General features: G+C 34.7%; 2 protein-coding genes across 5 annotated transcripts in view; one reads left to right on the forward strand and one right to left on the reverse strand.

Annotated features, from left to right (window-relative positions):
- The window catches only part of LOC109041967 (uncharacterized), a 145329-nt gene extending 142634 nt beyond the window's left edge, over window positions 1-2695 (forward strand). For all 4 annotated transcript variants that reach the window (XM_019058506.2, XM_019058498.2, XM_019058509.2 and 1 more), the window contains one exon: window positions 1543-2695. In XM_019058506.2, coding sequence (XP_018914051.2) covers window positions 1543-1773 — 231 coding nt within the window. In that variant the 3' untranslated portion in view covers window positions 1774-2695. The remainder of the gene's footprint in view (window positions 1-1542) is intronic.
- LOC109041995 (uncharacterized) lies at window positions 1352-13383 on the reverse strand. Its single transcript, XM_019058530.2, has 9 exons — window positions 13148-13383; window positions 12232-12360; window positions 11411-11559; window positions 10030-10645; window positions 9354-9658; window positions 8131-8329; window positions 6357-6523; window positions 5367-5498; window positions 1352-4468 (listed from the first exon to the last, which is right to left on the reverse strand). Exons 2-9 carry the CDS (start codon window positions 12290-12292, stop codon window positions 4424-4426), a joined length of 1674 nt encoding a protein of 557 aa, XP_018914075.2. The 5' UTR covers window positions 12293-12360; window positions 13148-13383; the 3' UTR covers window positions 1352-4423.
- Window positions 13384-14252: the final 869 nt, after the last annotated feature.

The following is a 14252-nucleotide window of genomic DNA, read 5'->3' on the forward strand; positions in this document are numbered from 1 at the left end:
AATCACTGTAATCCACAATAATTATCTTCCACTGAGCTGGTTAGTTAGCAGCCTCCTCTGAAGTACCTTTTTCTTCACGCATTCCCTTTAGAGACAGTAAAAATATTGGCACCTATGTTGTAGAACCATCTTAAATTTCCATTTGATTGAAAATAGTAGACTCCATAAATTCTTCGAGTTTTTAACTCAGTAATAGCTATCAAAATTACTTAGGAAAATCTTTTTAATATGTTGCTCAGGCATTCCCTTAGCTGCCTCTGGGAAAACGGATTGTTAAGAGTTGCGAGTCAATTAAATTAAAAAGCTCCCGCTGTTCTCAGTCCATTGATAGAATTATATTGCGGATTTTTCTGATACCTTAAAGGGAATTTCCTGACTTTTTTTGCAATGAATTGGACTAAATTTTTCAACGAGGAGCTATTATTCTGGCTACATTTTAGGAACATGGTGTATGCCATTATTTTCCCCAGGCAGATAGGTGCTTTTACAGCTTGGCCATAAATAACAGTTCCTTATTGCAAAATGCAGTCCAATTCACACTTGTTTGGTTTTGAAAACCAACACACATGATGAATGAAATCAAATATTTCATTTTTGTATATGCTAAACTGCACATAGTTGAAAAATACTTGATGCACTCCCACTTTCCAAATTTGTAACCAATTTTTCTGATGTTCATCAAATTTCCTGAGGTTTTCTGTTTTTTCTGGTTCTTACAAATGGATTGCATTTTGCAAAAAGGAACCACTAGCATTGCAATGATGCTAAGATTGTGCAACTTCATCCTTTGCAATAAAATTGCGGAAATTGTGAAAAACTATGAAATTTAGATGGTAATTTTTGTCTTAAATTTACAGTTTTTAACGAGTAAAATAGAAACTATTAAGGGATAATCGGGTTTTTCCTCCAAGACAAAAGAAGTTGCACAATCTTAGCAACATTGCAATGCTAGTGGTTCCTTTTTGCAAAATGCAATCCAAATGGCAGACACCCTGATTAACCAACTTGTTTTCACAGTAGAAACTAGAGCACTGTTTTCTGACAATGTAAAAGATTGTAAAAAATTTGTATAACACTCAATTGCATAAAAGAAAATTTTTAAACTTGTCTTAAAATTCCAGACATGTTTCGGAAACCTAGGCTCCCATCATCAGCTGTGTCACGCCGCTGATGATGGGAGCAAAGGCTTCCAAAGTGTGTCCGGAACTTAAAAGCACTTTTAAAAAAAACTGTATGCAAACGAGTGTGATAATAATTTTTTCAAATCTTTTACTTCGTGACAAAAAGTTGTGTAGTGATATAAACTCCTAGTTCCCGCCTGCATAGTTTTCTGACAATGATAAGAAATAACTTAACGAGTTAAAATCTTTATTACAGTAAACAAATAAAAGTAAACTAATGGACACGGCATATTGATATAATAATGACTAATTAAACTTAAGTATCCATGATATATAAGTATTTTTATCACATCCAGCAAAAGTTACATTCCAATTTCTTATGCCACTTTTAAGTTTTGACCGCTTCAATTTTATGTTTCAGATTCATAGCCTGACAGCTCGTAGTATTTCTCGAGAGTTCCGCGAAGGACTACGATGCAGTCATAATGTGATGCGAAATAATGTTTTACTGCCAACGAAGCCTCTTGAAACGAGCAAGGAAGATTCAGGGCACGTTTCAGATGACAGCGGCACTGCATCCCCGACTCCTACCAACATGCCAAAGCTTCACGATAATATAGCCTTTTGGGAGCAAATGACTTTGAACAGTTAGAGTCTCCCTGTAGAATCAACTGAATTCCTACGTGCCATCAAGCAACCATCCATTGTGTAACATAAACGTTCAACTCCTGCCTGATAGTAATTGATACAATAGCGTTTGGAAAAACCATTGACCTCAAAGAGAAATCCATCTTGCAAAAAGAAAAAGAGGCTATAGAAAATTTCTTACGATAGGTGTGACCGATAATTTGGATCATTCATAACTGCTTTCCCTACTTAAAAAAACTAGTTCCTCACGATCAAACATTACAAAAACAAATTATGCTTCATGTTTTTTTTTCCTTTATTTATTTTTAGAATAGTGGAATCTTTTATTGGCTTTTGTAAATAAACATTTTAAAGAAAACCAGGAAGAATCAGTCGGAAGGAACTTTTTACACCCAATAAACACTCAAAATTATTTCTCCCTACAAAAAATAGGGTTCAGTCACATATTTCCTTTTAAGAGTACTCTGATGCAAGTTGACTGAGAGCAGAAGAATCGATTTCAAAAAGAGTTTCGCAAAGTGCGACTGAATTTGGCAGATGTTAGTTGAAGGAAGTTAGATTACTTTCTTGCCACAGTCCAACTTATGATCACTCATGGTTCAAATACTGATCCCGGTTTTGTTGCCAATCTTCCCATTTTATCATAAAGATGTTACGTATTTTTCTTTAGTTGAAAAAAAATTGAAGAAAACTCAAGATAATAACTGGCGTAAGAAAAAAAAAAACCATCTGTCATTCTGAAACAAACTTTCAAAGAGAGCTGCATTGTTACAGCTGAGCAAAAAGTTGCCAAGAGACCATTTTTAAAGATTCTTGGCCATTGTTGTTATAAATGTAATAAATTAAGTTTAAAAATGTATAAGACTTATATTTGTTGATTTATGTAAAAGATATGTAAAAATAAAAAAAAACATATTGTCTTAAAATTTGCATTTCAATGATATATCCATTTTCATTCTTTGAAATAATTCGGAGAGATTAAAAATCATTATGTATTCACAATGTTCCCTATGTGGCAGAAAAAAGCTTAATACTGGCATTTTATTGAATCACAGGTTTTCACTCAACACTTCTAGTTAACAACAATCTCAAGTTGCATTGCAGGGCTAGTTGTTGGATACAAAATGTAAATTGCCCAGTACAAGGCCAAGGCATGACCCATGCTGAGAGAGACATCATTCCACAAAACCACACCCGTTAAAATGAAAATTTCTCTACAGTGAAGGAATCGTCTGGTCCCATAAATTTTCTATGTTTGATGAGCACTGCTCGTTATAATGAAAATTTCTCCATTAAGAAAAATCGTTTAGTCCCTTGCAGATTCGTTATTTAGAGGGAGTCCTGCGCAAATAAATTGCAATACGACTTTTTTCATTGGGTGCTACTGCTATTTGGTAGTAATTCACTTTTATTCCAAGCAACCATCTACGAGAGAAGAGATTTCAGCCAACAAACATAAAATTTCAAATAAAATGATTGTTGTCAAGTTGGATTGTAAGCCAGATTATGAGATTTAGATGGAAAAATCTCTCTGACTTCCCAAAGAATAAGTTCCCAGTTGTTTGGTTAAATTTTGTACCGATTGAGGACGTATGGCTAGTGGCTACGTTATAATCCAGTACTCTTGTTTTCTGAACATGGCAGATAAAAATTTTTAATAGCTTTCCCTCAAAGCTACGTGTTAGAACTGCAACATTCAACGTCCCATAACTCTGGTTCGGTTGGACATTTTCAGGCACTGATGACTCAAAATTTGTCCATGAACAGAATATTTTGCAAAATGCAAAAATCATTGGCACTCAGGCTGGCTGAAACTTTGATGCATTTTCCGTTAATTCACGTTATTTAATTGAAAAAAACTAGGAAATACGGTTTACGGACATTTTAGAAATTTTAAATTTGGGACTTTCAGCCTCTTCAAACACCTGTTCCAAACAAAGACCATTAACCACGTCAAATTTGGAATCAATCCGATAAAATCTATCATAAGCGGATGAATGCCAGTCAAAAATTGAAGAACGATGCACTATCAACGACCACTGCCATCTTGCACACACACATTCATACATTAGCAAATGGATATGAAAGGATGATGCTGTGTTTTAACACCAGTGCCTAATTAATAGCATTTAAGCTGATGGAATTCTTTAGCTCATCAAAATGTTTAGTACAAAATTTTGTGAGTTATTTTCATTTGAGTTCTTTTGATTTCATTTTTGGCTACATTAAGTTAACCCCATTAAAACCATTTTGATCTCATAATTGAAGCTCTAAATTCATGTTAATTGAGAAATTAACGTAAAATGTGCTTTGCGTTAATCATTACAAATGATCAACATATTCTGGAACCCTCTGCCTCTTGCTTAGAATAAAATTATATTTACTTTATTAAATATTATAATTTATAAGTCAAAAAAAAAAAAATCTCACCATACCACATGTAATTCACGGTTAAAGACTAGGAAACCTTTCCAAAAATACTTTGCTTTGCTTCAACGCATTAGAAATAAGTGCCAAATTCAATAAAGACACATACTTAACAAAAATTAAATAAAATAACTTACTTCTATTAAACATTCGAAAAGCTTTGGCACTAAACATATCACAGCCAACTCGGTTTGATTTAAAAATTAAGTAGGAATATTTCCCAAAATTTAGGAAGGCCAAGATTCATAACCTTGATTGCCACTCCCCTGCATCTGAAACAATCATATAATAAGCATACTAAATTAAAGAGAAATGAAGGTAATAATAAATTCATTTGAACACTTTAAAATATAAAAATCTGTATCTTGCCCAGACTTCAGAAAAACAATTTATTTTTCTAATAACATCTCATTTAATTTGCCTTGATTTTTAAGCCCTGTCTACCTCAAGAGAGGAGTTTGTAACCTTTTATGATATCATAGGATTGTATCTGTGCTACGTCTTGGTTCCTTCATCTCTTAAAATCAGGACTTGTTTCATCATCAGCTAATTGATTGATTGAATAAATTTTTTCTTCTCAAAAAGAGTATATATTCTAGATGTAATTCTACAGCTGATTTTTAACAGTGGTTCAAACCCACAGGCGCTATTGCACCAAGTACTCCTACAAAATCGACAGTGGCCTTTAAATTGAAAATCCTGACTAAATGTGTTCCATAAAAAATTGCTGTAATCCTCATTTTTCTGATTGGTGATTTTTCATCAATCAACACAGCACTGAATTTGTAAGGCAAGCAGTTGCACTAGAGGAAATGCAGATTGAGAGAAATTGCTTTAAACTTTTCACTAAACGACACACCCATGATATATGGGCATGAATTCAACGTGGCTCCTGAAAGATCTTCAGAAGCCACTGCAAGTTGAACTTAATGGGCCAGACGACTCCTAAAACTCAAACGTGAATTCGGAGCACTGATTTTAAATATGATTTAAAGATCAGGAGGCTACCTACTCGAGATAACTAACATAGTTTGACACTTAATGCAGAGATTCATTCTTTCTCCCCAAAATCTATATTGGAGATATGATAGCTACTGGAATAGGTGTACCGGTGAGAACTCCATCAATCTTTCATTCTGTCAGATGGTCAAAGAAAAGAGAAAAGTTTACCTCATAATCTGTATGATGATCAGGGCGCTCGACTTTGATTCTTTTTAGTGAGGGTGCATCACTAATCCTTGCACTTGGAGCTTTTAGATTCTGTCGATCATGAATATTAGAGGTATGGCAAGAATTCGATACCTAAAGAAAGCATAAAAGGGAGTATGATCAAATCAGTGCCATAAATGGGTTAGAAAATGAGAATGTGCTGAAATTCTGGTACAAATATTATTCTTCACTGAGACATTTTTATTGTTGACATTTTTATGATTTAAACTATTGAGAAATTTGAAACTAGCTCGAGTCCATGCCATAAGTTATATTTTCTGAGTGAAAAAGAGGGTCAACTGTCTTTAGTTGAGCATTGAAAGTGAATGAAAATTTCGTGATGGAGAATTTTCTGTCGCAATCTAAAATTTTGGCATAGACTACATACATATACACATAAATGCAGAAATTGCATCAAAATATGCATGTAAGAAATTCAGGCAAACTTTACTTTTTTTGCTTCTTTCAAATTTGTATATGGTTGACCTTTGGATAACGTCAATCAGCTTGAACATATTACTTTCTACAACAGAAAAACGAAACTTCTTTAATATTAGGGAATAAGCAAAGAACAGCTTTTCCCCATTTACTTTTGATCTTTGAATTTCAATAAATAAGTAATCCTCTCTAAAAGACATATCAAACTCACTGAAAGAGATTCAGTGAGTTTGAGGTTTAGGAAATTCAAAAATTGAAGAGTCATAATTTAATCTTTATTGGATAGGAAAACATTATGATACACTCAATTGATAAAATACTTTCAAAATACCAAATGGAGATGAACTGAAAAATAAATTTAGGAAAAAAAAAATATTACCCAGTATAATAGTGACATCCTTAATTTATTATTTTCCATGTGTCTGTATTGCATGCTTAAAAATGAAGTTTGCTCAATGTTGAACGAAGAGTAGAATGAAATGAGGAAGGGTGCAAAACTGATTTTATACTTACATCCACATCAACACCACTTTGGCGATGAGATTTTCTGCTCCTTCCTTCATTTTGATGATAGTTACTTCTGATTCGAGCTGAATAATTTAGGTCACTATTCGATGAATCACTGTATTTGGTCCTACTAGATGACTGATTGTCTGGCATTCTAAGGTTTTCAATCAAGTCTGAAACAGTCGTTGATTATGGTTATGTGAATTGTAAAGTTTCAAAGCCCATTAGAATGAACTATCTGAATGTGCTGGCAGAATTTAAATGTTCTTGTACATTTACTTATCAGCAAAATGTAAACTTTTCTTTGTTTCCAATTTAAAGTTGACGTTTATGAAAAGAATGACTTTTAAAATTACAGGAAGTATTCAGAAATGAAGTCAAGTTCTTAATACCAACAAATGAAATGCCTGCTCTTAAAATGGACCTAAAAAACAAAAAACAATTGAAGACCTTAGAGAGGATTTTTTTTTATAAACAAGGAATATTGCTGTAGCTAACATAAAAGTTACGTCATGTTTTGAAAACTTCGGATTTCTATCTAAGCTCTAAGTTAATAACAAAGGTAGAGGAATTTAGAGTTCTTGAAAAGTAGTGCAACTTTTTAGTTAGATAAGAAAAAAACACAAAAAATGTGACCTCAAATGTACGTAATGAGGTAGTAGAATACAGCTGAATACACACATTATTCTAATCTAAATCGATATAGGTCTTTTAGAGTGACCCCAGCTTAACATGTCAATGCATCTGCATCAGCTGAGCACTCTTCCCCTTAGTTTTGTGCTGATATTCATTCGTATCTAGGGCTGTGCGAATATTCGCAATTCCGACTATTCGCGCCGCGAATATTCGGCAAATATTCGCTTCTTCAGTCTCGCGCACTATTCGCAAATTGCGAATAATCGCGCCGTCGCGAATAGTGAATTTTTGAACTGACATTTTCAAATATTCGCGCCGTCACGAGGAATGAATTTCAAATATTCGCGCCATCAAAAATAACGAATTTCCGAGTGACAATCGTGAAACGTTGCGAGGACCTGCGCAAGGCTTCCGCTTCCACCCGAGACATCGCGAACGGCGGATCTCCTTTGATCTTTACCGACTTTGCCGAGTTTACGAACAGCGAGCGCAATTGCTATTGGGGCAATGAGCAAAAAGCCCAAATCAAGGATTGAAAGACACAGAAATTTCTGAAATTGAAAAAAAAGTTCATAAACACATTTTTATTTAAAGCGAAAAAAAATAAATACTAAAATGTGTCTAGTGATCCTTCGATACTAGCTTGACTGCCCGCGCAGTTACCTTCAAATCCTGGAAATGCATACGTAACTGCAGGGACAGTCAAGCCAGCATCCAGGGATCTTCGAACAAATTCTTAACAGCCTAGGCTACTATCATAGCATTTCATTGTTTTCTGTGCAGGCGTATGAGCAAGTGGAAAATTCTTAAAAATTAGTCACATTTTTTTTGTCGACTTTTGGAATATTCGCGAATTTTCACACTTAAAAAAGTCATTTCCGATTATTCGTTTTACTATTTGTAGCTGTGAATAATTGACTAAAATTATTCGTTATTCGCTTCGCTATTCGCGAATAGTTGCCGAAATTATTCGCTATTCGCTTCGTTCGGAAAATTCACTATTCGCACAGCCCTATTCGTATCCAAACTTTTAAATAGAATTGAAATTTTTATGACTTATGGCCTTGTTTCCCCTGCAAAATAGTGTGGACCCAGAGGTATTTTACCACCTTGTTTCTTTTTATTTGGTTAAAAAGCTACTCACCTTTAATTTGCAAGCATTCAGCTGCGGCTAAGAGCATAGGTAATCTCTCTATACTTATTTTCAGTTCACCGGTATAAATGAAGTCTATGATGGTTCGAAGTTCCCAGAACTTTACATCCTTTAAGAAAACCAAGGGATGCTGGCTTGGATTTTCGAAAAGTAGTTCGTCAAAATAATGTGAGCAAGCACACAACATAAGCTGAAACAGCCACAAATACAAAAAAAAAATTAAATACAATTTTAGTAGGTAAGAGAAGGAAAAAACCTGAATTTTCTTCATTATTGAGAAAATTTAAGTCAAAAACAAACAGTTAAATCAGGCATTTTATCAAATACTGGATATCAAATCCAGGGATCGTCAAATTTTTATACTTTTCAAAGTTTTATGCGCTTCTTATGAACAGCGATTGCATTTTCAAAATTTCAAGAGTGAGAACTCATCAAATCTATGAATTTTTTTCTGCATTTTCTTCTCCAAATGCTCCTCGTATACCTACTTTAATTGTTGATATTTTAAAAAAAATAATTGAATGGCAAGCTACAAAGTTCAGGATAAATTGAAAATACATTTAAGACAGTATTCCACATCAGTAATTCATTAAAATCTTAGTAGCAAAACATTCAAACCCCACAATTGAAAGGATTCAATCAGCACTAGATTGGAGCCTCAGCTGAGGACTTGAGAAAAATGCGCCTTTGCAAAATTTTGATCGGCAATTTTTTATTTTTTTTTCCCCCCGTTTCTCACCAATTTTTGGAAAGAACAGTGACGATCACCTGTATTTACTTTTTTTCTTACTTTTACCAATGAAGTTGAAGTGTAATTTCCCTCGAAAAGTAACCATTTGGATTGTATGCATTTGCGGTCTTAATTCTGATTTTCTTACCTTCCAGCCAAAGTATCACAAGTGCCATTAATGTTTATTATGCTATGTGGCCAGACATCTCAATATTATAATAATTTTTTCTTTCAAATGAACATTCTTTTATGAAAATTTCAGGGATTAATCTTGATGAAAAAAGAAACATGAAGTTAAATTTTTAGGTGATTTTGTTCATTGCTTTTCTGTAAACAATTGGACAGTTCTAGAAGTTTGGCAACAAAATGCCTGGGCACTGGTGACGCTTGTAATACTTCGGCCAGAGGGTGACAATTTAAGTTTGTCTCTATGACGTTAAAGTAAATATTTGGAAAATTTTAAATCATTCTCTGCACAACTTACTTGATGGCATTTGATTCTTTTCCCTTCACAAGCAATTGTAATATCAGTCATTCGTCCTGTGGAGAACATACTGAAAAACCGTTTCCGTAGATTACTGTCGTATTCAGCACAACGAAAAAATATTTCAGGGGAATTCGAATTAATGTCTGGCGTAGATGCTTGAGATCCTAATCCTCCAACTTCATGAGACGACAGTGAGTCCGAGTTAGGAAAGCCAGGTGATGTAACAGTTTCGACAAAACTCATTTCAGGCCTCGAATCATCATCATAAGGTAGAAAATCAAACATATTGTAACCACTGGATCCTGAAATGGACAAAAAAAGTTGTTAAATACAATAATGATTTTGGAGAGGCAAGCCTTTAAGAACTTGAAGTTGAAAAAAATATTAGTTTGCACGTAAAAACTAAGCCATTAAATTGATTATAACCTTGGACAGTCTTCAGAATTTCTGACTCATGCAACAGTTGACTGAAGGGATAAGCCAATCAATATTACGATTTCATTATTCAAAAAGAATGTGCATTCCACCTTGAATTTAAAGCACTAAGATAGGAAGGCAATGAATTATCGAGGCGTAAAATTAGAGAGGGGGATAAAAGTTAGAAAGGGTAAGTTGGAAAGAAGTTAGGAATGATAGGAGTTAAAAATCACATATTCTATCTTGATTTCATTACCTTCTCCAGCTCCAGAATACTGTGATGGCTGGTTCCCTTTCTGCCTCTTCAAGCTGACAGTCAAACCACTTCCTAAAAGAATTTTCCTTATGTACAAATACTGCTCTTGGAGTTTTCCTGCGGCGTAGTGCCTCTCACCACTTGGTCCCACTTTAAAAGGAGAATACCATTTCTCTGCCTCAATTGAGGGAAATACTTGTACAAGCAAATCTCTTAATATTAACAATTTGGCTGATGTGATCTTACTCCTACTGTCACACTGTAATTCGTGAGTAATTACAATCTTAGAAACTTCTTTCTCGTAAAATTTGGTTAAGCACTGATTTGACTCATAATAAGATAGAATTCCGCAACCAAGAATAGAATCTCTGAGAAGTTGTTTCAGGTCATCTACGTTACTGAGACTTTCTTTCAGACTTGTGTTTTCGGAATCAGCAGACAAGTTTTGGGCTATGGTTTCTAGAATGGAATCGTTTCTAATAGCATCATGAGACGGTGGCTTGTATCTCATGCCGGCAACATTGGATGGGCGTTGTACCTGCGAGTTGATAGCCATTGTTGGTTCCGAGTTGCTAACTACTTCGTCATTTTCATGGGAAACAGATTCATCAGACTCCTATCAACAAATAGAAGAGTAAATAAAAATTAACGATGAAGAAATGAAGGCTATTCAAAACCTAGAAAAAAGATAATTTGTCTTGTATAGGTATATTTTGTAGAACTTCCATGCATCTATAATTTCGAGAATTTTATTCTGTTCAAAGAATATTCTAAGAAAATTGCAAACTGAGAAGTTGCCTTAAGTATTTTTGTTGTGAAAAAATGAAACTAGAGCAAAAATTTTGAAACACAGAGATCAAGATGCTGCGCTTTTGAGTTCAGCCATTAATATGATTACACAAGAAGGAAAAGCTGGGAATTTCTTGAGATTTTACGCACAACACCAATGAAACAAACTCAATATTTTTCGAGAGGATTGAAATGTTTTTACAGTTTTTTTCACTCTCTTAAATAATAATTGAACGATACTGAGCTATACAAATCTATCTACATTCGCAATTTTTAAGGAGGACCTAATACTTCAAAGGTGGATTTGGTGTTGAGTGAAGTCAGATACAGACTGAGTATAGAAATATAATTAATCATAAAAAAGGTGATAAATGAAACACGCAGTGATACTCTCAAGAAATGTGTCAAATTTTCATCAACATCAGTAATGATGTCACTTTCTTTGACAACAAAAAAAAAACAATGAACACTTTTCATTATGGACAAGGATGTTACTGCTAGAGTCAAAAATACGATTCTCAAATCAATTTTCATGTTGCTGAGTCATAATTGAACTAATCTATAATTGAGCCGTCAAAAAACAAAGTTTCACCTTAGATGAGGCTGCTTCTTGTGCCGCATTCTTATTTTTCCATTCTTCAAGTTTGCAACGAAACCTGATTTTGCTACCTACAGTTGGAAAAAATGATAAATAATCTTTATCTTCCAAGCCTTTCAAAAGTTCCAAGTCAATATCTGCTTCTGAAAACAAAACAAAAAAATCCATAAACAACAGTTCGACCAAACAAGTTCCATTAAAGAAAGAGAATGTCCATGACAATGCTTAAGGAGCTTTGCAAAGTTCCATGACTGAATATTCTCTTCTAAGTGGCTTTGCCTAAAGTACATAATACTCAATTAGCAATTATTCAAATTGCAAATGGCAATGGTCACCGAGGGCTGAGTGTAAAGGGAGAGGGGGAATAAGCGCAGGATTGACCTTGAGGGCTATTTAAAAAGTGGGGGGGGGGGGGGGGTTGGATCATGTTATTCTTAGCTCAATTCTCACGCTTGGAGCATGAAGTAGTAATAGAAATGGTCCTTGATGCCTCTGCATGACCTTATAAATGATAGAATGAGAAAATGAAGAAGAATGTGAGGAAATATTCAAAGAGGACCAATTCTCAATTAGTAAAAGCAATAGTTTCTCTGTGTTATGGTCAAAATTAATTCAATGAAAAGATGCGCTTATGAAGGTCAAGGTAAATTTGTGTATCATCAATATCATCGACCATACCTAATTAAACATACTTTTTTTTTTCAATCCTAGTAGGAAAAGGAGTTTAAAGATGAGATTATAACAATGTTTCCAGTAAAAAGTATACAACTAATATACTTACTGGCGAAAAGGGGTGTCAACAGAACAACACTTACCGATAAATTTGTCAATTATGTTTTGATCAACACTCCAAGATTTAAGAAGCAATTCCATCATCAAAACATAGAGGGCGATATCACAATTCTACAGAGTATATGTGTTTTGCGCAAAGCTTTGAGTCCCATCTGCATCAAAGAAAATTTGATTCATGAATTAAATGTGTAAGTAAATTGATTGATGTAAATAAAATAACTATGTTTCTGTTCTTCCTAGTGTAAGTAAAGGTGCTCATTGCTCATAGGCGGAAGTTACTCTAGACTGTGCTTATATAATTGACTGAAGAGTTTTTCAGACTAGTGACTGCTGCTTAAAAAAGGAGTTGTCATGAAAAGTTTGCATGGTGTATGTATGTAATCATGCTGTCAAACCAGTCGAAACTCTTCCTTCGTTAAGCAGGAGAGGTTTTTCACGGTAAAAATAACTGGGAAGCATCAACAGCATGCTTCATACAAGAGCTTGTTTTCTTTGAACATCCTTGTATATTTCAGTAGCAGTGACGATTTGAGATATGGTAAGAACTTGTGCATGCTTGAAAAGTTTCAAGACATTTTAGAGACGGTGTGCAGGGTTTAGCGACGTTACACTTAGCAGCTAAGTCATGATTTTACCCACTTAAATCCTGACACCTTCTTCTTCACAACTTCTTGATGAATTGCAGAAAAAGACAACGTTCCAAGTTAGCAGCTGCTGAACTGATTGGTGCAGAATTTACAATGGGAATTGTGAAGGTATGTACATATGATACCTTCCCATAGTACCTAACATGAACAAATTGCGAAGTATTGGAATTGGTGAAGACTTGTTGCTGAGATAAATGATTGCAAACTGATCATACTACCATATCCCTCTGGTTTTGGGCAAATCCAGGCGCATTCAGGTAATAATTCTGGGCAAAATAATGGTAGAACTTACAAATAAGGTGATATTCCATGAAGTTTCTAAGGGATAGCAGCTCCAAGAAACACTTTAATTTCACACACGCAGTCAAATTTGACAAGGCTGGAGGGTAAACTCAACTTATCTAACATATACAGACGGTAAAATGTAAAGGGAAGGGAAAATTTTATTGGTTTCATGACATGGATAAGAATAAAATAGGGCGAGACGGGAGAGAAATTTCATAACATAACCTTAAAACAGCAAGCTTTGAGCTTTTTCATCAGATGCGTGAACGGCCAATCAAATCCGTTCGCGCGCTATTTGCAGCGCGGTATTCGATGGATTACGAATTTTGGCGCAAGATTTCAAAACGTCGCTCTTTTCTCACAACGTACGACATTTAATCGTTAGTTAAAAGTTAGTAAAAATCTAAAGTTAAGCGATCAGACAAAACATCAGCAATATAAGCAACATATATTTGCAGTGTTATGGCAGCATTTATCTTTACTATAAGCTCTCTGACCCCCTAAATAAGTTCGTGCTAAAACAATAGTAACGGTGTTGCCGTGTTGCTGGAGAAACTAATTATTGCTGCGGTACTTATCAATGTTCTCAAATTGTGTTGGGAAAACCAGTGTTCCCACTACGGTGCTTGCGATCGGCTCTTGATCTACATTCTCTCTTGTAAAAAAGAAAGGATGAGAAAGAAAATCGGAATATATCTCTCAACTGCAGGTACTAATTTTTCTTATCATAAGGCTGGTCATATTTAAGAACACAGCCGAAAATAAAACGTTGAATTTTATTTTAAAAACTGACTTATTTTCAGGGTGAGTAGGTACTCAAAAATTATCCCTTAGCTGTTCGGTTTGTCCAGTATGTCGATGAAGTCCTCGTCTTCGTCGCTCGTACTCGCCACCTAGAATTTAAATGCTCTACTCCCTCTTCTCTCAGTTCTCCAGCCATGCGCCAATTAATTTTTCAAAATTATGATTAAGGTGCGCGGTTTTGAAATCAAGAAAATTACACACCGATCGGTGCCTAAGGCATTTTATCATTCCAATTTTAACATAAGTTTCTTTCGAAGGCTTTTCCTCAGTAAAAACAGGGCGTTTCAGCTTACATGGCTGCTTGAAAA

The sequence above is a fragment of the Bemisia tabaci genome, chromosome 6, assembly GCF_918797505.1.
Source record: "Bemisia tabaci chromosome 6, PGI_BMITA_v3".
Lineage (NCBI taxonomy): Eukaryota > Metazoa > Arthropoda > Insecta > Hemiptera > Aleyrodidae > Bemisia > Bemisia tabaci.

What these genes read in the sequence shown, in the direction of transcription:
- LOC109041995 (XM_019058530.2), bottom strand. Translation starts at nt 12,292, where the DNA reads ATGATGGAATTGCTTCTTAAATCTTGGAGTGTTGATCAAAACATAATT. An exon ending in GTATTCTGGAGCTGGAGAAG is followed by an intron (nt 9,659 to 10,029) that starts GTAATGAAATCA and finishes TGTCCATTTCAG; the next exon opens with GATCCAGTGGTTACAATATG. An exon ending in TGAATGCTTGCAAATTAAAG is followed by an intron (nt 6,524 to 8,130) that starts GTGAGTAGCTTT and finishes CGACTGTTTCAG; the next exon opens with ACTTGATTGAAAACCTTAGA.